The 23,186-nt window shown below is 42.0% G+C and overlaps 1 protein-coding gene across 2 annotated transcripts in view; it reads left to right on the top strand.

The window, feature by feature from the left end:
• The window catches only part of LOC103242737 (schlafen family member 13), a 101,358-nt gene extending 78,172 nt beyond the window's left edge, over window positions 1-23,186 (top strand). The window contains exons 1-5 of one of the 2 annotated variants that reach the window (XM_008011058.3): window positions 11,768-11,865; window positions 15,228-16,306; window positions 17,000-17,131; window positions 18,642-19,365; window positions 19,562-23,186. In XM_008011058.3, coding sequence (XP_008009249.3) covers window positions 15,241-16,306; window positions 17,000-17,131; window positions 18,642-19,365; window positions 19,562-20,333 — 2,694 coding nt within the window. In that variant the 5' untranslated portion in view covers window positions 11,768-11,865; window positions 15,228-15,240 and the 3' untranslated portion in view covers window positions 20,334-23,186. Of the gene's footprint in view, window positions 1-11,767; window positions 11,866-15,227; window positions 16,307-16,999; window positions 17,132-18,641; window positions 19,366-19,561 lie in introns of those variants that run through there. The other variant, XM_073004855.1, reaches the window with a different exon arrangement.

Raw genomic sequence — 23,186 nt, 5'->3', positions numbered from 1 at the left:
TGCTCAGTGCTCAGCCTTCAGGGTGCAAGCAGCAGATATGAACCCTTAAGTAACCTGGTCGAGGATCCATCACACTACACCCTCCAGTTTTAGGCTGTTTTAGTTTCTATCTCTGGCTCATAAGAGGAAAGAATGGAGGAGAAAGGGACACAGTGCTTCTTGGCAGTAGCCTTTCCCTGGACAAGCCCCAGCAATCCCCTTTCTCCCACTTTTTCATTAAACAAAATCTTTTAGAGTGGCTTGTATCTCTAGGGTAAAATTTTCCTTCTCTCTCACTCCTTTTGGTCTCCTCTGTCCCAATCATTTTTTTCCTCTTTTGTTCTCTTGGATATTTACCTGATAACTCAGGTAAACACAGATTCAAGGAGCTAAGCAAATCCCAAACAAGACAAACTCAAAGAAATTTGTACCAAGACAAATTTTAATTAAATTTCTGAAAACTAAGGACATAAAATATATTTAAAGCAGCCAGTGAAAACACCTTCTTTATAGAGAATAACAATTTGAATGACAGTGGAATCACGGAGAACAGAAGGAAGTGTCATAACATTTTTCAAGTACTGAATAAAAAGAACTCTCAACCCAGAATCCTACGCACAGAGAATGTATTCTTTAGGAATGAAAGGAAAACCAAGGCATTCTCAGATGAAGGAAAAATAAGAGAATTAATCGCCATCACCAAAAGACCTACTCTAACAGAACAGCTAAAAGAAGTTATCTAAACAGAGAGGCAATGAAAAAAAAAGAAGGAGTTACGGAACATAAGAAAAGAAGAAAGAACACAATAAATAAAAATATGGGTAAATGCAATAGGCTTTCTTTCTCTGCTTGAGTCTTCTAAATTATGTTTGACAGTTGGAGTAAAAATTATAACATTCTCTGATGTGGTTTTACATGTTTTTAGAGGAAATATTTAATATAATTTTATTATAAATAAAGAAATGTGACTAAAGAGACATGACTGGAGGTAAAATTTCTATATTTCAGTAGAACTAGTAAAATAACACCAGTTCACTGTGAAAAATTATGTATATATAATATAATACATATTACAGCTTTTATAATTACTATAAAAGCTATACAACGAGATACACTAAAAACATAATAGATAACTCAGAATTCTGCGCAACATTCGTAACCCATAAGAAGGCAGGGAAAAGAAAAAAATATTAAAAACACAGAGAAGAAATAGAAATCAAAAAATAAAATGGCATACTTAAGCCCAAACATATCAATAATTATATAATATATAAAGGGTCTAAATATACCAATTAAAGAACCATTTGGCAGAGTGGATTAACAATCATGACCCACTGTATGCTGTCTATAAGGAACTCACTTCAAATGTATGAAAGTTGAAAATAAAATGATGGAAAAAGACATATGTAGGGCCAGGCATGGTGGCTCACACCTGTAATTCCAGCACTCTGGGAGGCCAAGGTGGTGGATCAATTGAGGCCAAGGGTTCAAGACCAGCCTAGCCAACATGGTGAAACCCCATCTCTACTAAAAATACAAAAATTAGGTGGGCTTGGTCATGGGCGCCTGTAAGCTCAGCTACTTGGGAGGCTGAGGTGGGAGGATCACTTGAACCTGGGATGCTGAGGCTGCAGTGAGCCAAGATTGTGCCATTGCACTCCAGCCTGGGTGACAGAGCAAGGCTTCGTCTAAAAATCAAAACAAAGGCGAGCAGGCATGGCTATACTAATATCAGATAAAGTCAAGAAAATTACCAGAGACAGATAGGGACAGTATAATAATGATGAAAAGATCAGTTAACCAAGAAGATATGGCAATCTAAATGTATGTATATTGAACAACAGAGCTGCAAAATATGTGACACAAAAAGTGATAGCACTGAAAGGAGAAACAGACTTCACAATTGTAGTTAGGGACGTCAACATCCTTGTACAGTACCTCGTAGTAGAAGTAGACCAAAAAATCTATAAGGCAGATTTGAGAGCAGCCTGCACAACACAGCAGACCCCATCCTTAAAAAAAAAATTGGGGGCGGGCGTGTTGGTGCACGCTTGTAGTCCTAGCTACTTGAGAGGCTGAAGTGGGAGGCTTGCTTGAGTCCAGGAAATGAGGTCACAGTGAACTATGATCATGCCACTGCACTCCAGCTTCAGTGACAGAGTGAGACCCCGTCTTAAAGAAAATCTGCAAGGATACAGAAGAACTTAACATCACCAGTCAACAGGATCTAATGACATATATAGAACATGCTACCCAACAACAGCAAAACATATATTCTTCTCAAATGCCTATGGAACATATATCAAGATAGAACAGAACCTGAGCCATAAAACAAAGCTAAACAAATGTTAAAGAATTGAAATTATACTCAGAGTGTGTTCTATGACCAAAAAGAAACCAAACTACAAATAAGTCAGGCAAACAAGATTAGAGGAAAAAAGAAGTAAAAAGAATGAACAAAACCTCCGAGAAATGTGGGATAATGTAAAAAGACCAAACCTACAATTGATTGGGGTACCTGAAAGAGGTGGGGAGAATGGAACCAAGTTGGAAAACATACTTTAGGATATCATCCAAGAGAACTTCCCCATCCTAGCAGGACAGGCCAACATTCAAATTTAGGAAATGCAGTGAACCCCAGTAAGATATTCCATGAGAAGACAAACCCCAAGACACATAATCGTTCAGATTCTCCAAGGTCAAAATGAAAGAAAAAATGTTAAGGGTAGCCAGAGAGAAAGGCCAGGTCACCTACAAAAAGAAGCCCATGAGACTAACAGCAGACTTCTCAACAGAAACCCTACAAGCCAGAAGAGGTTGGGGGGCAATATTCAACATTCTTAAGTAAAGAATTTCCAGCCCAGAATTTCATTTCCGGGCAAACTAAGTTTCATAAGCAAAGGAGAAATAAGATCCTTTTTAGATTAAAAAAAAAAAAAAAAAAAAGCTGAGGGAATTCACAACCACCAGGCCTGCCTTTGCAAGAGCTCCTGAAGGAAGCACTAAATATGGAAAGGAAAAACCATTACCAGCCACTCCAAAAACACACTGAAGTACTCAGACCAGTGACACTATGAAGCAACCATATAAACAAGTCTGCAAAATAACCAGCTAGCATCATGATGACAGGATCAAATTAACACATAAGAATATTAACCTTAAATGTAAATGGGCTAAATGCCCCAATTAAAAGACAGAATGGCAAGCTGGATAGAGTCAAGACTCATTGGTATGCTGTATTCAACTCATGTACAGACAAACATAGGCTCAAAAGAAAGAGATGGAGGAATATTTACCAAGCCAATGGAGAGCAGAAAAAAGCAGGGGTTGCAATTCTAGTCTCTGATAAAACTTTAAACCAATAAAGATAAAAAAAGACAAAGAAAGGCATTACATAATGGTAAAGGGATCAATGTAACAAGAAGAGCTAACTATCCTAAGTATATATACATCCAATACAGGAGCACCCAGATTCATAAAGCCAGTTCTTAGAGACCTGCAAGGAGACTTAGACTCCCACACAATAATAGTGGGAGACTTTAACACCCCACTGACGATATTAGACAGAACATTGAGAAAGAAAATTAACAAAGATATTCAGGACTGGAACTCAACTCTGGATCAAGAGGAGCTGACAGATATCTACAGAACTCTCCATCCCAAAACAACAGAATATACATTCTTCTCATCACCACATGGCACTCACTCTAAAATCGATCACATAATTGGAAGTAAAACACTCCTCAGCAAGTGCAAAGCAACTAAAATCATAACAGTCTCTCAGACCACAGTGCAATCAAATGAGAACTCAAGATTAAGAAACTAACTTAAAAATCACACAACTACATGGAAATTGAACAACCTGCTCCTGAATGACTCCTGAGTAAATAATGAAATTAAGGCAGGAATCAAGAAGTTCTTTGAAACTAATGAGAACAAAGAGACGTGTACCAGAATCTCTGGGACGCAGCTTGATTAGGGTTCTCTTAGAGGGACAGAACTAATAGGGACAGAACTATTATATATATATCCTAATATATATAACTCATGTATATATATATGAGTTTATTAAGTATTAATTTTCACAATCACAACGTCCCACAATAGCTTGTCTGCAAGCTGAGGAGCAAGGAGAGACAGTCCGAGTACCCAAACTGAAGAATCTGAAGATGTAGGCCGGGAGGCTAGGCCTGTCTCTCCTTTTAACATTTTCTTGCCTGCTTTATATTCACTGGAAGCTGATTAGATTGTGTCCACCAGATTAAGAGTGGATCTGCCTTCCTCAGCCCACTGACTCAAATTTTAATCTCTTTTGGCAACACCCACACAGATACACCCAGGATTAATACTTTGTATCCCTCAATCCAATCAAGTTGACACTCAGTATTAACCATCACAAGTCCTCTCTTGTCAACTTGAATCCATAAACATCTCCATTTGAGATTATACATAATCTTCAAATAAAGACAATAATGAAGTCATAATTATGATTAGCATAATACAACTATCCTTCGTACAACCAGAAATGAACCAATCCCTGACCCAAATACTATTACATAAAGTTAACAATACTTAAATGCTGATATGAAGTCAATAAACCTTATGTCACATGATAAAGGAAAAGGAAATAAAATGAAGATATTTTCTTAGTACAAGTGTATACATGCACAAACATGTTTTTAACAAAAGAAGGAGGAAATACTGATGACTTTTACAGTCTTCATTTCTGCAGCTGGTCGTGGCCATAGCTAGTATTGATGACTACTTTCTTCTACTATCCATTCTGTATTCTCTTTGTCTTCTGCAAGCACCTCAGCAGGTCATGGTTTTTTGGTTTTTTTTTTCTCCTTGGTGGAGTGACCCAAACCTTCATTCCTGAAGGGTCTGGACCATTTGTAGTCCTGCCTGGATTGGGCTGTTGTAGTTTCCCATTGTCCTTAATCACAGGGCATGGTAATACTAAGAGACTCCTTAGTGGATCTCCTGTATTCCGTGAGTACTCTTCCTTACCTCCATTGTGGAGTGGTAGACTGATTTCATCTTGATAGTTTGGGCCAATCACCCCAGCCAACACTGCAAGTCCCTTCTTAGTCTGACTTAAAGGTAGGAGGAGCCCAAGGTGTCCAGGTGGCAATCTTAACTTCCAGTTTAATGGAATGATTGTTGTGTCTCCTGGTGGCAGCATTCCTCCCTCTGTAGCTAGGACGTCTAGGACAGCATAATCTAATGTCACGGTAACAGAAAGCAAAAATTTTGCTAGTGGATCACTAGGGGTGATGGTGAGTGTGCCGCTTCCACTTTCACCCCTCGATTCCTGGACCAGTGAATCCTGGCTATGGGAGAAACAGTACCATATATCGGATGCTGATTCAGAGCATACACAGCCTTTTGGAGAACTCTGCCCCAGCGCTGCAAAGTATTGTCACCTAGCTGGCATTTTAATTGTGACCTTAAAAGGCCATTCCACCGTTCTATCAATCCAGCTGCCTTAGGACGATGGGGAACATGTTAAAACCAGTGAATTCCATGAGCATGAGCGCACTGCCACACTTCTTTAGCTGTAAAGTGAGTGCCTTGGTCAGAGGCAATGCTGTGTGGAATACTACAATGGTGGACAAGGCATTCCGTGAGTCTATCGATGGTAGTCTTGGCAGAAGCATTGCATACAGGATAGGCAAACCCATATCTGGAGTAAGTGTCTATTCCAGTGAGGACAAACCTCTGCCCTTTCCATGATGGAAGAGGTCCAATATAATTAACCTGCCACCAGGTGGCTGACTGATCACCCCAAGGAATGGTGCTATATCGAGTGCTTGGTGTTGGTCTCTGCTGCTGACAAATTGGGCACTCAGCAGTGGCCATAGCCAGGTCAGCTTTGGTGAGTGGAAATCCATGTTCCTGAGCCCATGCATAACCTCCATCCCTGCCACTATGGCAACTTTGGTTGCCCAGATCAATAAATTCAACCTGATCCAACTTTATGTTCCTTCCACCATTATCCCATGCCCTTAATACCCATTTCCATGCCTGTTCTCCAGATTGCTGTTTATATAAAGTAGGGAACTCAAATAGTTCTTTTTGAGTGTATTGCATCTCCTCATGGGTCACACTCTCAACCTCACCTCCAGGGGCCCGAAGGGACTTTAGTCTAGTTATAGGTCTAGAAGCAAACAGCAGTGTTGGGGTGGCTCCTGAGGAGGATCAACATTATCTTGCCTGGCAACTGCCTCAGGGAAGGCCATCACTGTTGCCTCAGGTAACACAGGGTTTATCTCCTCAGACAAAGGAGGAAAGGCTGATGGCAGCATGGGTCGAGGAGGGGATGTTGCCACTACTTGGGATGGGGAAGTTGCTCCTTCTCACAAGGTTCATCAGAGTTTACAAACTCAGTGTCCCCAGCTTCATCAGGGTCGTCCCACACGTCCCCATTCCAAGTTGCAGGGTCCCATTCTTTTCCAATCAATGCCCTCACTTTAACAGTAGACACCTGGTGAGGCTATGCATGCACCTATTGTTGCAGGTCAGCCACTCGCACCAGAGCTTTGTTTTTCCACAATTTCAGCTCTTTCTCTGCAGGAGATAAGGCTCTCACTCAGGGCAATCTTAGGAGATTTGAGGCTCAGTGTCTGCTTCTGAAGCCGGGAGACAGAATCCCTGAGCTCATCATTTTCTTTCATCACTTTGTTTACTGAACTTAGGAGCAACCAATCCACTTCATTATGTTCCTTGGTTCTCCACATATGGTCAAAGGTATTATGTATAGAGTCACTAAACTCCTTGCCTCTCACGAGCGGTGACTCAGGAGTGCCAAATGCATTTACTTTGCACAGCTCTCTAAACAGTTCATGCCAAGGACTGTCAGTGTTCTCCATATTATTAGAAGCAGAGTCCTTAGCATTTTTGGGTCTAATCGTATTAAGCAGCCAACTCCAGAAACCCCTAAATCAATGAAAAAATTCCATCCTTAATATTCTGTTCCTTTAGAACTACTCCTGGTACCAAAATCTGTATTAGTCAGGGTTCTCTTAGAGGGACAAAATTAATAGGCGCTATACATACATATATATATATATATATATATATAAAGGGAAGTTTATTAAGTGTTAACTTACACGATCACAAGGTCCCACAATAGGTTGTTTGCAAGCTGAGGAGCAAGGAGAGCCAGTCTGAGTCCCTAAACTGAAGAACTTGGAGTTCGATGTTCAAGGTCAGGAAGCATCCAGCACAGGAGAAAGGTGGAGCCTGGGAGGATAGGCCCGTCTCTTCTTTTCACGTTTTCTGCCTGCTTTATATTCACTGAAAGCTGGTTAGATTGTGCCCACAAGATTAAGAGTGGATCTGCCTTACCCAGCCCACTGACTCAAAAGCAAATCTCTTTTGGCAACACCCTCACAGATACACCCAGGATCAATACTTTGTATCCTTTAATCCAATCAAGTTGACACTCAGTATTAACCATCACAGCTATACATGGCTATTTATAGCAGTTCTATTTATAATTAACAAACCCAGGAAACAGCCTGAATGTCTTTCAATGGGTTAATGGTTAAACAAAAAGTGGTACATCCAAACAATGGAATACCACTCAGCGATCAAAAGAAATGAAAAATTATTAGACACAGCAGGGAAGAAACTCAAAGATATTATGCAAAGAAGCCAATCCCAAATGGTTACGTACTATTTGATTACAGTTATACAACATCCTGGAAAAGACAAAACTAGGGATAGAGAACAAATCTGTGCTTTGCAGGGACTGGAATTTCGGGAAAGTATTAGTGTGTGTGTGTGTGTGCGCGCGCGCGCACGCGTTTGTGTGTGTGTGTGCGTGCGTGTGGTGGTGGCTGTATTCTTTTTTGTGGTGGTTAAATGATTCTAAACATGTATTAATAGAACTATACGTAAAAGGTAAATTTTACTGTACATGAAAAAGTAAATTCTACTGTATTTATGTTAATACTAAAAAAGGCATGTGAATGTGAAATGTGAGCTGGGAAAAAGAATGCATCTCATGTAAGATGAAAAAGAAAGTGAGTAACCTAATTTGCAAAGGCACAATTTCTACTTATGGAATCTGTGCCTAAGGAAGGGTTCCCATGTAATTGGTCAGGCCTTGGATATATTGGTCATATCACCACTGCCTAGTCATTTTCCAGCTGTCTGTAAGGGAGAGGTTTGTTAACACCCATAACAGAGTGGGAACATCATGGTTTTGCCTTTTTTTTTGGAAGACAGGGTCTTGCTTTGTTACCCAGGTTGAAGTGCAGCGGTGTGCTGGGTTCAAGTGATCCTTCTGCCTCAGCCTCCTGAGTAGCTGGGACCACAGGCGTGCACCACCATGCCTGGCTAATTTTTGTATTTTTGATAGAGACGGGGCTTCACTATGTTTCCCAGCCTGGTCTCGAACTCTTGGATTCAAGTGGTCAGCCCACCTTGACCCCCACAAAGTGCTGGGATTACAGGTGTGAGCACCTGGTCCCTATATTATCTTTAAACATTTACCGATTTTGTATTTTTGTATTTATGTTTTTATTTTGGCAGAATAGATTTTGAAGGACAGGATGCAAATTAATATTTTTTCTCTAGGGATAGCAGATATCTCAACACAATTTATAAAATAGTCTCTCCTTTCCCCACTTAACTGCAATGCCACCTCTGTCATAGATTTTTCCATCAATATGTGAGTTTGAGGCTCTGTCATTTATTCCATGCTCTATTTTTTCTAATTATTATTGCTATATAGGAAAATTTGATGTCTGCCCACAACGTGCTTTTTCTTTTGAAGAGTGTTTCGGGTCTTATATATAAATCTATAATCAGCATGTAATGTTCTAGGAAAATACTGCTGGGATTTAAAATGGAATCTCAATGGATCTACTCATCAATTTAGTGAGAATTAATTTTTTTTGTTTGTTTTTGAGATGGAGCTTCTCTCTTGCTGTCCAGGCTGGAGTGCAATGGCATGATCTTGGCTCACTGCAACCTCCGACTCCCAGGTTCAAGCGATTCTCCTGTCTCAGCCTCTCAGCCTCCTGAGTAGCTGGGATTACAGGCGTGCATGACCACGCCCGGCTAAGTTTTTGTATTTTTAGTAGAGACAGGGTTTATTCATGTTGGTCAGGCTGGTCTTGAACTCTTGACCTCAGGTGATCCACCCGCCTCAGCCTCCCAAAGTGGTCTTTAATATATTGGGTTTTCCAATCCATGGACATGGTATACAATTTAATGTATTTACATATTTATTATTTTTCATTAAGGTTTCATAAACTTTCCCATAAACACCTTTCAGATGTTTTTAAAAAAATTTCCCAACACTCACAGTGGCTGCCTTATGCTCCCTCAAAGATCTCTTCCATTTGTTCTCCTAGCCTCAGAGGTGATGGCTGTTTTCCATAGTCACCTCCATAATACCGTGGTGTTACTTTTTTGCCTTTTCCTTGATTGAGTTAAAAAGTCTTTATATCTAGTGAATAGTTCTTCATTTTAAAACCTCTCTGTTCAAAATAACTGGTCTTCTGACAGGACCCTAACACAGAAACTGTTCTTTAAGGCGATCCCAGTTAACAGATCTCCAAAGATGGAATTTTAGTATTGTTAGGTTGTGTCTTTAGGTACTAGTTCTTTCATTTAACATTGTGCTGAAAGTCCTGGCCAATGCATCATACAGGAAAAGGAAACAAGGAAAGTATGCAGATTACAAACGAAGACATTAAACTCTCATTATGCACACTTAATATTATTGTGTTCTTAGATGACCTAAAAGAACATAGAGACTGATCGTCAAAATTAACTACAAAGTTTAGTAAAGTCGGTAAAGAAAAAAAAAAAAAAAAAAAAAAAAACAAGAAAAACATACAAAGTCAATTACTCCTCATTCTTTTGTGTAGATCTGAGTTTCATCCTGGTATCATTTTCCTTCAAAATAAAGAACTTTGTTAGGCCGGGGGCGGTGGCTCACGCCTGTAATCCTAGCACTTTGGGAGGCGGAGACGGGTGGATCACCTGAGGTCAGGAGTTCAAGACCAGCCTGGCCAACATGGTGAATCCCCGTCTCTACAAAAAAGGCAAAAATTAGCTGGGCCTGGTGGTGGGAGCCTGTAATCCCAGCTACTCATGAAGCTGAGGAAGGAGAATCGCTTGAACCTGGGAGGTGGAGGTTGCAGTGAACCGAGATCATGCCATTGCACTCCGTCCTGGGCAACAAGAGCAAGACTCCGTCTCAAAAACAAACAAACAAAACAAACAAACAAACAAACAAAAACCACGTTAATGGTTTTTGTAAAGATCTGCTGGTAATAAATTTCCTAAGTTTTTTTTTTTTGGGGGGGGTGGTTCTGAATAGGTCATTATTTTGCCTCCATTTTGGAGGACTTGTTTTAGTTTTGGTGGTCATAGAATTCTAGATTGACAGTCTTTTTTTTCCAGCGCTTTACAGACGCATAGTTCTGGATTCAGCACAGGTTTGCACAACGTATAAATCACATTTTAAAGAAAAACGAAAAAACTGGAATATGATAATATGAAGATTTACTGAAATGGAAAGGTGGAAGTCATTGAAAAAAGCAGGTTAAGAACAGTATGTACAGTGTGACTTTAATAAAAATGTATTATATATACGTTTGTGTAATGTATATGTATGATCCGTGAAGATATATACAATAAGGTGTTAATAGTGATCAGTGGTAATCTCTGGGGCGGAGGGCGGGGGGATAGGAGTACGTTTTATTTTCTCACTTTAGCCTCCACTGGAGCTTATATTAATCAGCCTGGTGTTAACCGCCGCTTCCACTCTTGGGCCACTCTACATCAGTGAGAACTGTGCCGGTGCGCGGTGCTTGGTCAACCCCGGTAACCGTCACGCTGCTCGCGGTACAAGAAAACCAGCCAGGGTTCTGCTTGTTCTGTGCCTTTAGCACCTGCTGGAGTCCAGAGTATTTGGATTTCGTAGTCCTGGTCTCCAAGGGGTTGACCGAGCGCAGCGCACCGGCCGCCGCCACATCCCACTCTGGCGCCGGGTCTGCGGAGCCACAAATCCAGCCAGGAACCGAGCGCCGCCGGAACCGAGCGCCGCCCGATCCGCGCATCCGTCGCATTTTGACCTTGGGTTCCCGGGTCTCAAGGCCCACTTTCTGGGGCAGACGGTGGGGAGAGAAGCCCAGGTTGGGGTCTGGGCAATTCCAGTGCGGTGGAAGGGGAAAACCCGGGCGAAAGCTTGGCAGGACCCTCAGAGGAGGGATCCGGGGAAGGCGGGACCTTAGGCTGCAGGAGAGAAGAGAGAGATAGGGACGGAGCGGGGAGGAGTGGGAGTAAGAAAGAACTAAGAACCACCGAAAGCATCAGAAAACTTGGTGCTTCCGGACAATTTCTTTCTTTCTTTTCTTTTTTGTGACAGGCGCTCACTCTGTCGCCCAAGCTGGAGTGCAGTGGTGCGATCTCGTCTCACTTTACCCTCTACCTCCTCGGGCTCAAGTGATCCTCCCGCCTCAGCCTTCCGGGCATTTGAGACTACATATGAGCCCACAGACGCGCGCCACTAAGCCCGAGTAATTTGTTGTTGTTGTTGTTGTAGAAACGGGGGTCCCACTGTGCTGCCCAGGCTGGTCTCGAACTTCTTGGCTCAAGCCATCAACCCGCTTAGGCCTCCCAAAGTGCTGGAATTTCATAGGCCCGAGCCACCCACCAAGCCTTCTAGGCAGCGTGGCAAAGCGTTGCCGGACTTTGCAGACACTCCCATTGGCGCCTCCATGCCCTGCGTGGGACCCACTGGTTCGTTCATCCCCTGAGTAGGGCGTGCTCAGGGAGGAGCCAACCATTGATTATAAGGACAGGACCTTGGCGCCTCCAGGGAAACGCGGTGGGGACTTCCGACGCGTTGGAGCTTGAGAGGTAAGAGACGGTCCCTGCTCCTACCCGGACTGCGGTGCTCCCGCTTGTACCCAAGCCCCGGGGTATAGTCTAGCACGACCCTGGACTGGCGATGACTCGGATGGAGAGCAAGCTAGGAGAGCCACCCCCGCCCCCTAGCTCCAGCCAGGGGTTGGAATGGGGGCATTTGTGTGCTTCTCCCCTGCCTTTGGAGTCCAGCTAGTTTGCTGAGCAAATTCCCTAAAAGGTTGACTATGAGGACTTGATCGCGGGTGGAGGCGGGGCGGTGGGGAGGGACGGTGCAGAGAGCGAAAGGGGTTGGAAGGCGTCGCCGGCGACTTGGCGGGCCTTACCTGCGTTCCTGTTCCGGCTGCAAAACAGAAAGCCCCTGCCCAGCAAGCAGCGGTTTCCTCGGGGGGGGGCGGAGCAAACAGGCAGAGCCGAGTGCGTCCTGGAGGCTTCCACCGTCGCGAAGTTGGGCCCTTTGTTTCAGGGTTCTTGGCATTGACTCACTAACCACCGTAAATTATTGTTCTTAATCTAAGAGTTAAAAAACAGAATTAGGCCTGGTGCAGTGGCTCATGCTTGTAGTCTCAGCACTTTGAAAGGCCAAGTGGGAGGATTACTTGAGCCCAGGATTTCGAGACCAGCCTGGGCAATGTAGGGAGACCCTATCGCTGTGAATAATAATAATAGTAATAATAATAATAAATTAACCGGGCCTGGTGGCGCGCACCTGTGGTTCCACCTTCTCCAGAGGCTGAGGTAAAAATCATCTGAGCCTGTGATCGCGCCACTGCACTCCAGCCTGGGCAACACAAGAAGACATTGTATCAAAACAAAAACAAAACAAAACAACAAAACAGAATTAGAATTGCCATTATCCTGTACCGCTGGCAATTAGAATTGCAAAACCCACTACCCTGTGATTACCCTGTAATCTAGAAAGGGTACAAATGAGAAAAATGTCTCCTTCCCAACAACGTCTGTAAAATACAGAGACGCTATCTGAGAAGGACAAAGAGCTCCGTGTTTCAGTTTCCCAAGAGGGGGCTTCTGTCGCAGCTGTTTCCTTCAGTTTCGTTTCTGCCTGAGACTAGCCAGTTCCCACCCAGTTTTCCTCAGTGGATTGGGGGTGGCTTGGGAGTGGATGGGAGGATTTATGTTGTTCTGATTTTACCTACAGTATACCTGTGTAGGAAGTGAAACTCCATCAATTTCCACAGAGAAACAAGGGCAAGAATTATCTCGAATTACTCCGATCGACGCATGTGTGCAGGCTGTTACCCAACAGCCATCCATTGCCCCCAGGGGCTTCTCATAGGCCCCTCTCCACCTCCACCCTCCCCCCACCTCCTGTTTCCTGGATTCTAGGGTATTATTTCTACGTTTAACTAACAAACTCTAGTACTGTGTGTTTACTTTGTGTCGTGTAGCATTTTAAATGCTGTACATATATTATCTCATTTACTTCTCACTACAACTCTTCGAGGCAGCTTTTATGGCTATCACTGTTTTGCTTAGGTACAGAGAGGTCAAGTAAATATCCCCAAACCACACAGCTAATAAATGGCAGAGCCGGTATTTGAACTGGGGGGGCGTTCAAAGAAGTCTGAATCGACCCCTGAACTCTGCTGCCTCTCTCTACGTGTTTCTGCACACAGGTCCTTCATTCAGGACTGATTTTGGTGGAAGAAAGACAGCAGGTGGTGGGCATTCACAGTGCTGGTGGGAAGTCTGGTTATATTAAGAAAGGGATTCTGGCAAAGTTATTCTCTAAATAAAACAGAATCAGTTGTTTTTGTTAAATATATTGGTAAACTTACTGATTTTTTTCCCCCCTGAATTCTCAATGTGTTATTGAATAGTTCAACTTTATTTAGGATTTCAATTTTATTTAGGAAACCATATCTCTACCTTACAAAGAATCTGCAAGTGGCACTGATTATAATACCTTTATACCCAAAGGAAGAGCTGGGATAGAGTTCCCTAAGACTTTTCTGCCTGCAAAAGATATGGGTGGGGTTGCCATTTGAATACAGTTGCCAATGAAAAACTATCAGCGTATCTAGGCTTTAACAATAAAGTTCATGGGGGTAAAGAGAAAAGATTTAACTTTGAAGTCCCCATATATCAAAAAGAATATTTTACAAGTAACTTGACAAAGATGTTTCGGTGGTCTTGGAATGCAAGACAGAATCCTGACCGTAGAAATTTCTAGGCAAGGGTCTAAATTAGGCAAAGTGGTAAGATTGTGAATGTCCCAGCCTTTATTTCTGAATCTTGACCTCTGAACTCTGCTGCCTCTCTCTACGTGTTTCTGCACACAGGTCCTTCATTCAGGACTGATTTGGGTGTAAGAAGACAGCAGGTGTATACTTAATGCTATTTCCTTACCTCTCATTCATTCCTCAACCCATCGTAAAGTAACGTCAATTAATATAGATTACCTTACTGAACACCTGTGAACCAAAGCATCGTTTTAAATGCTTGTTGTAAATTATCTGAGTTAATCTTCGTAATAACAGTCACAGGTGGCTGCACCATGTTTTATAGTAAGAAAATAGAGTTAGAAAGAGTAAATATCTAGACTAATAACAGTACTAAATGACAGAACTGGAATTCAAGCCATCTTCATTGACTCTATTCTCCAAGACCTCAGTCCCTGGTTTATTGTCTCCTGATGCCCATTTCCCGGGTGTCTGAACAGTATTTTTCAAAGTTACTGTTAACCTTAATTTTACTAAACCTAATAACACTTTCCAGTCATTACCTAGCTGTATCTGTCAGCAGTATTAGACATCTTAAAACCTCGGCAGGTGACCTTGTTCTGGGCTTTGTTAATACCAAATACCCTTGATTTTTTTCCTACTTCTTTGATTTCTCATACTCAGACCTTTCTACAGTCTCCTTTTCAATGTGTTCTTCTTTTACTTATCTTCTAAAGTTGATGTTCATGGAGAATCTGTTCCAAACCTAGATGTTCTCATGCCATGGTACACATGCCCCTCAGGTGATCCACTACCTCCATGTTTCAATGCTGATGACTTCACCTGGCCAGTTCTAGTGCATCCTTTAGGTCTTGGCTTAAATGGAACCTACTCCCGAAAGTCTTATTGAACCATGGTCTCCAGATTAGTTCAGATACCCTATTCAATGTGTTTTCCCTCTTAGAGGCCATATCACACATGATGGTAAAGGCTAATTTCATTAGTTCCCTTCCCTGCCAGCCAGTCAGATCCTGAAGAGACTATACCTGTCTTTCTTGCTATTGTCTTCTACTAGCATATATTAGACAGGTTTTAAATATTTTCTAGTAAGTGAATTGCAGGCCTGTAACAATTTTTTAATCAAAAATGAAACAAATTTTCTAATACTTTAAGGTGCAAGTTCAACATGGAGGCAAATCACTGCTCCCTGGGTATGGATCTATCTTACCCAGACCTGGTCATCGATGTCGGAGAAGTGACTCTTGGAGAAGAAAACAGAAAAAAGTTGCAGAAAATTCAGAGAAACCAAGAGAAGGCGAGAGTTATACGGGCTGCGTGTGCTTTATTAAACTCAGGAGGAGGAGTGATTCGGATGGAAATGGCCAACAAGGATGAGCGTCCCATAGAGATGGGACTGGATTTAGAAGAATCCTTGAGAAATCTTATTCAGGATCAATACTTGCAGGCTTTCTTTGAGACTAAGCAACAAGGAAGGTGTTTTTACATTTTTGTTAAATCTTGGAGCGGTGACCCTGTCCCTAAACATGGTTCTTTTAATTCCCGCATTTGCAGCCTTAGTACTTCATTATACTGTAGATCTGGCACCTCTGTGCTTCCCATGAGTTCAAGAAAGGCATTCGATTTCCTGAAGACCAAGGAAATAGAGTCCAAATATAATCTGATTAATGAAGGGTCTCCACCTAGTAAAATTATGAAAGCTGTATACCAGAACATATCTGACTCAAATCCTGCGTATAAAGTTTTCCAAACCGACACTATTGAATATGGTGAAATCCTATCTTTTCCTGAGTCTCCATCCATCGAGTTTAAACAGTTCTCTACAGACCACATCCAACAATATGTAGAAAATATAATTCCAGAGTACATCTCTGCATTTGCAAACACTGAGGGAGGCTATCTTTTTATTGGAGTGGATGATAAGAGTAGGAAAGTCCTGGGATGTGCCAAAAGCAAAGTTGACCCTAACTCTTTGAAAAATGTAATTGCAAGAGCAATTTCTAAGTTGCCCATTGTCCATTTTTGCTTTTCCAAACCTCCGGTAGAGTGCAGCACAAAAATCATAGAAGTGTTTCGCGGGAAAGAGTTGTATGGTTATCTCTGTGTGATTAAAGTGAAGGCATTCTGTTGTGTGGTGTTCTCGGAAGCTCCCAGGTCATGGATGGTGAAGGAGAAGTATGTCTGTCCCCTGACAATTGAGGAATGGTTAGAGAAAATGATGGACGCAGATCCAGGTAAGAGGGAAGCAGATTCTCCCTCCCTAACCTTTCTACCTCTTCCCCAATATCACTTCCTTCTTTATTCTCTAAGCTTGACCTTCTCACACCCACTGAAATTTACTTTCTCTAAATCTCCACGCTTTTCATAGATGGTAAGTTTTATTGGGTGAGAAAAAACCAAAATGAGATATTTTCTGAATGGTGATTTTCCACAAAAGAAGCAGTAAAGGAAAAAACTTAGAAATTGGTTCCTTTAATAAAATCATTGAATTGGAATTTGCTGGAGCCTCATAATAATGATTAGCTCGTACCTCAATTTAGCATAAGATCAACTCTGGGAGACAAGAGCTAGTGTTGGTTGAAGTTTGTTTAAGTGGGATTAGTGGAGGTGCGTGCACAGGGATATAAAAACCTGATGATTAGAACTTAAAGAGAGTGTTTTTTTTCACTGCAATTCAAGCAAAGAACTATTCAAACATGGAAGAGGGAGCATTTTATTGCATGGGGAAACACCATTCAAGGTTCGGAAAAGGGCTTTTAATGATGAGTCTTTGGGAACCTGGACATAGAGTCAAGAAAGAGTAAAGTATCTGACTTTGTGGCCTGACTTGTACCATGTTAGATGAAATTTAGACACAGCCTTGTACAGCCTATTGCAGTAATGAGACATGAAATCATATAGTGTAAATAAAATGTTCTTTCTTTCAGAGTTTCCTCCAGACTTTGCTGAGGCCTTTGAGTCTCAGTTGAGGCTATCTGACAGTCCTTCACTTTGCAGACCAGTGTATTCTAAGAAAGGTCTGGAACACAAAGCAGATCTACAACGACATTTATTTCCAGGTACTAACTGCCAGTTTTTACATCAGGACAGAGGGAAGTCATTTAATACATTTTGTGGAAAACAAATCCATGAAAGATTGTGTCCTGCAGATCCAGGTGTATACAGTGACAATGCCACAAGCCTCTCGGGGATGAGTTTCAGGTACCTTTAGAAATCATCAGGCCCATTGGTTGACACATCTGGCTGATTATTAGAAATGCCATAGGAGGTAGTGAAACATGCAGATGTCCAGGCCCACACCAAGAACTTATAAACGCTTAATTTCCAGAGATAAGGCCTGGCCATGTGCATTTGTGCAAGCTTCCCAAATTATTCTGATGCCCTGCTGGGTTTGGAAACCAGTGATCTAGTACAACTACAGGGGCACAATGGAATAATCAACCACTTCTGGTCTACTTTTCTAGGATGGAGGAATTATGTCTGTAAAAGGAATAAAAATGTTCACCTGGTAGAATATAAGAATACAGAAAAACCACAAATAATTTTCCTTTGGAAGAGGCTAGAGGAAACAGCTCACTAATGCTTCAGAGGTAGCACCAAATAATAATTCAAGTCCATAGACAATGTTAGGTAACCCCTCTCCCTGCTGCCCAAACATTGTTTTAGCAAGGTTTTTTTTTCTCAGAGTTCCTACTTACAAAATGAAACTTAAATTTCTCAAGGAGGGAAATGGCTTAACTTCACATATTGAATATATTAAGTATAAGATTTGACAGAAGAATATGATACACAAATATCCTATGTATGTCCAAACATTTATCAAGGGCAAGGTAATTCATATATTAGACCTGCCTTAGGTCTGTTTACCACCAAATAGTTTCTTTACTTACCTGAGATCTTTATAGTCATTAGCTTATCAGAAAGGTTTTTAAACATTCCACATAAGAATCCAGGATGCAAGAGTAATTGAATATACGGCTTTCACTTTCTCAGGCTCAGTAAATTACATTTCAGTTGACATGCTCCACTGTCCATGAGATACATAGAAGAGTGACATCATTCGTTTTACCAGATTTGTACGGTGTGCGTTAAAGAGAGATGCACCAGGCCGGGCGCAGTGGCTCACACCTGTAATCCCAGCACTTCGGGAGGCCGAGGTGGGCGGATCGTGAGGTCAGGACATCGAGACCATCCTGGCCAACATGGCGAAACCCTGTCTCTACTAAAAATACAAATAACAGCTGGGCGTGGTGGCGGGCGCCTGTAGTCCCAGCTACTCAGGAGGCTGAGGCAGGAGAATGGCATGAACCCAGGAGGCGGAGCTTGCAGTGAGACGAGATCTGGCCACTGTACTCCTGCCTGGGTGACAGAGCGAGACTCCGTCTCAAAAAAAAAAAAAAAAAAAAAAAAAAAAAAAAAAAAAAAAAAAAAAAAGATACACCAGAAGGAATTTCTGTTAAAGTGTACGATTCTTTGGGGGGCTTTCCTCTCCCTTTTAAACATAACATGTGATTCATACAAAATCACACAAACACAGTGAAAACATCTTTCTGTTTTCTTCATGTCTAGTCCCACCAGGACATTTGCGATATACTCCAGAGTCCCTCTGGAAGGAACTGTCCTCACAGCATGAAGGACTACAGGAGTTAATAAACAAGCAAGTGCAACCTTTCTCCCAGGGAATTGTGATCCTCTCTAGAAGCTGGGCTGTGGACCTGAACTTGCAGGAGAAGCCAGGAGTCATCTGTGATGCTCTGCTGATAGCACGGAACAGCACCCCCATTCTCTACACCGTTCTCAGGGAGCTGGATGCAGAGGGCCAGGACTACTGCACTCTCACCGCCTTTACTTTGAAGCAGAACCTGGTGAACCTGGGGGGCTACACTGGGAAGGTGTGTGTCAGGGCCAAGGTCCTCTGCCTGAGTCCTGAGAGCAGCGCAGAGGCCTTGGAGGCTGCAGTGTCTCCGATGGATTACCCCGCGTCCTATAGCCTTGCAGGCACCCAGCACATGGAAGCCCTGCTGCAGTCCCTCGTGATTGTCTTGCTCGGCTTCAGATCTCTCTTGAGTGACCAGCTCGGCTGTGAGGTTTTAAATCTGCTCACAGCCCAGCAGTATGAGATATTCTCCAAAAACCTCCGCAAGAACAGAGAATTGTTTGTCCACGGCTTACCTGGCTCAGGGAAGACCATCATGGCCATGAAGATCATGGAGAAGATCAGGAATGTGTTTCACTGTGAGGCAGAGAGAATTCTCTATGTTTGCGAAAACCAGCCTCTGAGGAACTTTATCAGGTAAGCAGTTGGATCTTCTGTCTTTAAGTATTGTTTAATCTGGATTTAATATTCTCTGCTAAGTCACCTTCTTCCTTGACAATTGAGTGGTTAAATGATCTGTGATAACATACTGTGCTCAGAGGAACATGATACAATCATTTTCTCCCCTTGTTTTTTTAGAGAAAACCTGAGTGTGTTCTTTTAATTTTTGCAGTGATAAAAAAATCTGCCAAGCAGAGACCCGGAAAACTTTCATGAGAGAATACTTTGATCACATTCAACACATCATCATTGACGAAGCTCAGAATTTCCGTACTGAAGATGGGGACTGGTATGGGAAGGCAAAAACCATCACTCAGAGAGAAAAGGATTGTCCAGGAGTTCTCTGGATCTTTCTGGACTACTTTCAGACCAGCCACTTAGATTGTAGTGGCCTTCCCCTTCTCTCAGCACAGTATCCAAGGGAAGAGCTCACCAGAGTAGTCCGCAATGCAGATGAAATAGCCGAGTACATACAACAAGAAATGCAACTAATCATAGAAAATCCTCCAGTTAATATCCCCCATGGGTATCTGGCAATTCTCAGTGAAGCTAAATGGGCTCCAGGTGTTTCAGGCAACAAAAAGATTATTAAAAACTGGACTATGGAGCAAATAGTGACCTTTGTGGCAGACACCTGCAGGCTCTTCATTGAAAGGGGCTATTCTCCGAAGGATGTTGCTGTGCTTGTCAGCACCACGAGAGAAGTGGAGCACTATTGGCATGAGCTCTCGAAAGCACTGAGGAAGAAAAGGGTTGGGTGTCTCAGTGATGCGTCTGATATGTCGAGTGATCGCGTTATTTTGGACAGTGTCCGGCGATTCTCAGGCCTGGAAAGGAACATAGTGTTTGGGATCCATCCAAGGACAACTGATCCAGCTATCTTACCCAATATTCTGATCTGTCTGGCTTCCAGGGCAAAACAATACCTATATATTTTTCTGTGAAGTGACTATTAGGAAGAACTCCAAACCAAAATGCTGTGTAAATGTCTATGGGTGACAGTCTGCTGATGGTAGAAACCTTTCTTTTTAGTTCACAAGTCGGTTAGAGATTTGGACAGAGCTGACACAAAGAGTTTGGAGCTCCCCCATTTCTGGCTCTCCTTTCAGGGATTCCTCCCCCAGCTCTTTTCACCAGCGGTGGTTGCCCCCCATTCTGACCCCTGACTCTTCCAGCCAGAAAGATGGTCGTTTTCTAAAGGAACTTTAGCTGCCCTGCACAATGCAGATCTGTGTCTTGCACTCTGGGTAAAAGCCATAAAAATAAGAAACTCAGTCTGTGACCTTTCCTCCAAGGCTGGAGTTCTTTTTTTACGTGACTTCATGTAGTTTGTTGCTTTTAAAAATTTGTCCAGAATCGTTTTCTGCAGAAGCCTGGTCTGTTAGTAGCTTACAGGCCTAGCAGAAGCAATTGTTTCCTGAATTCTTGACATTTATCTTTGCTATATTCATTTAGGGCTTGGGGGAGTCCCAAGATAATTCAGTCACTGTCAGATTAATAATTTTGTCAGAACAAAGAATATCGTTATGATTACTTAATCCTTAAAATTGTGATCTCCAGAGCTTGTTCTCAGAATGGCCCAGACCAAGGCTTAATTGTAATAGTGAACATTAATGATACCTTTACAGAGAAATTATAGGCCAAGAGAAAATCCTGGCTTTTAGTAGAAGTTAATATTAGAGACCAAAATCTGGTTCTGAAGGTGTATATCAGTCCTAAGGTGAACGAACTTGGGAAAGATTGTCTTTAAAAATCAATGAATGTTAGCCGGGCATGGTGGCTCACACCTGTAATCCCAGCACTTTGGGTGGCTGAGGCAGGTGGATCACCTGAGGTTGGGAATTCAAGACCAGCCTGGCCCACATGGAGAAACCTCGTCTCTACTAAAAATACAAAAAGTAGCTGGGCGTGGTGGTGCATTCCTGTATCCCAGCTATTCGGGAGGCTGAAGCATGAGAATCACTTGAATCTTGGAGGCAGAGGTTGCAATGAGCTAAGATCATGACACTGCACTCCAGCCGGGGCAACAGAGTGAGACTCTGTCTCAAAAAGAAGAAGAAGAAAAAACGCAGTGAGTTTATGTTGTTACGTTGTAACATCTCAGCTTAGCTCTATGCATTAATCTATAGCATACCTACTTAAGTTTTATGTCATTCTTGAACTGTGATTTTTTTTTTTCTATCTGCTTTCATAGTTTGGTGGGCCACTGTTATGGACTGAATGTGTCCCACTGTCACCCCTAAATTCCCATGTTGAAGCCCCAACCTTCAGTGTGTAGCTGGGGCTGCTAAGGAAGTAATTAAGGTTATACATAGTCACAGTGGAGAATCTGATCTGCCAAGATTGGTGTCCTTATAGGGAGAGACCCCAGAGAACTTGTTCCCTTCCTTCCTGTGTACACAGACAAGAGGGCATGGGAGCGCACAGAGAGATGGCAGCCACCTACAAGCTAGAAGGGGAAGCCTCATAATGAACCACCCCCAACTGGCACCTCTGTCTTGGACTTCCAGCCTCCAGACTGTGAGAAATAAATTTCTGTTGGCTCAGCCGCCCAGTCTGTAGTGTTTTGTTATTGCAGCCTGAGAACACAGCTGTGCGATCATTCATCAAACTAAAAACACTGATACTTAACAATGCTAATGCAATTACTTTTTTGCTTTTCAGTCTCTACAAAACATTCTAAAACACTAATCTAAATATTAACAATAAAATATTTGCATAACTAATGAAAATTAAGAAACTACATGCCCAGTATTCCATTTATGACTAATCCTATTTGACTGATTTCCCTCCATATTATAAGTGTTGAACTCTTCTGCCGGTCTTCCTCTTATTTGTGTTAACTCATGGAATTCCGGTTATCTAGCCTTGAAATTGTAGGCTCTTCTAACTTGAGCAAAAACTGACAGATCAGCAAAATAAGGAGAAAAATATTTCTTTCTTCTGGCTGCGTTAAATGAGATATAGCCCAGCACCAAAACTCTATCTTTGTAAATGTTCTTAGTAAACTCCCTGGTCTTTGGAGTTATTTCAGCCTTTGAGAGTAATTCTTTAAAAGTCTAATTCTGACTGGTTGAGTCTATATGATTTATTGGCCTAGTAATATTTGAAACAGTATCATATTTTAAAATGTATAAACACTTAGGAATTTTTGTTTAGACCAAAGAGGATTACTGATGCTTTCTTTTTTCATATTAATGAGGAAATGTTTAGCTTGTATGTTTATTGCATTTCTGTTTTAAATAAAAAATTGAGAGTTTGTGTCTCATTAAACTGAAAAAAAAAAGGTTCTGTAAAATAAATGATTAAATGGAGGAAAAGGAGAAGACTGAGGCCAGCAACTCTATGACACAGCCAAAAATGAGCCAGTAAAAGGTTAAGCAAGATTAACTTTAATTTTTTTTTAAAGAGAAAAGGCCTCACTATGTTGCCCAGGCTGGAGGGTAGTGGTGTGATCATAGTTCACTATAGCCCTGAACTCCTGGGTTCAAGTGATCCTCTTGCCTCAGCCTCCCGTTGCTGGGATTATAGGCATGAGCCACTGTGTCAGGCTTAATTGGGTTTTGATGGGTGCCTGCCTAGCTCTGTAATCTGGCTCTAATCATATAGGACCTGCTTCATTAAAGATCTGAAAATCTACCCAGCCATTGTAAAATGAAACAAAATGCTTTTAAAATTTAAATTAGCCTTTTATTTTAGTTTAGAAGAACAGAAAAGTTGCAAGCATAGTACAAAAAGTTCCTGTATACCCTCACTTAGCTCCCTCCTTTTTAAAACAAACAAACAAACAAACAAAC

This window comes from Chlorocebus sabaeus, chromosome 16, assembly GCF_047675955.1.
Source record: "Chlorocebus sabaeus isolate Y175 chromosome 16, mChlSab1.0.hap1, whole genome shotgun sequence".
Taxonomy (NCBI): Eukaryota; Metazoa; Chordata; class Mammalia; order Primates; family Cercopithecidae; genus Chlorocebus; species Chlorocebus sabaeus.
Note: the sequence above shows the minus strand (reverse complement) of the source record. Positions and strands in the feature narration are given on the sequence as shown.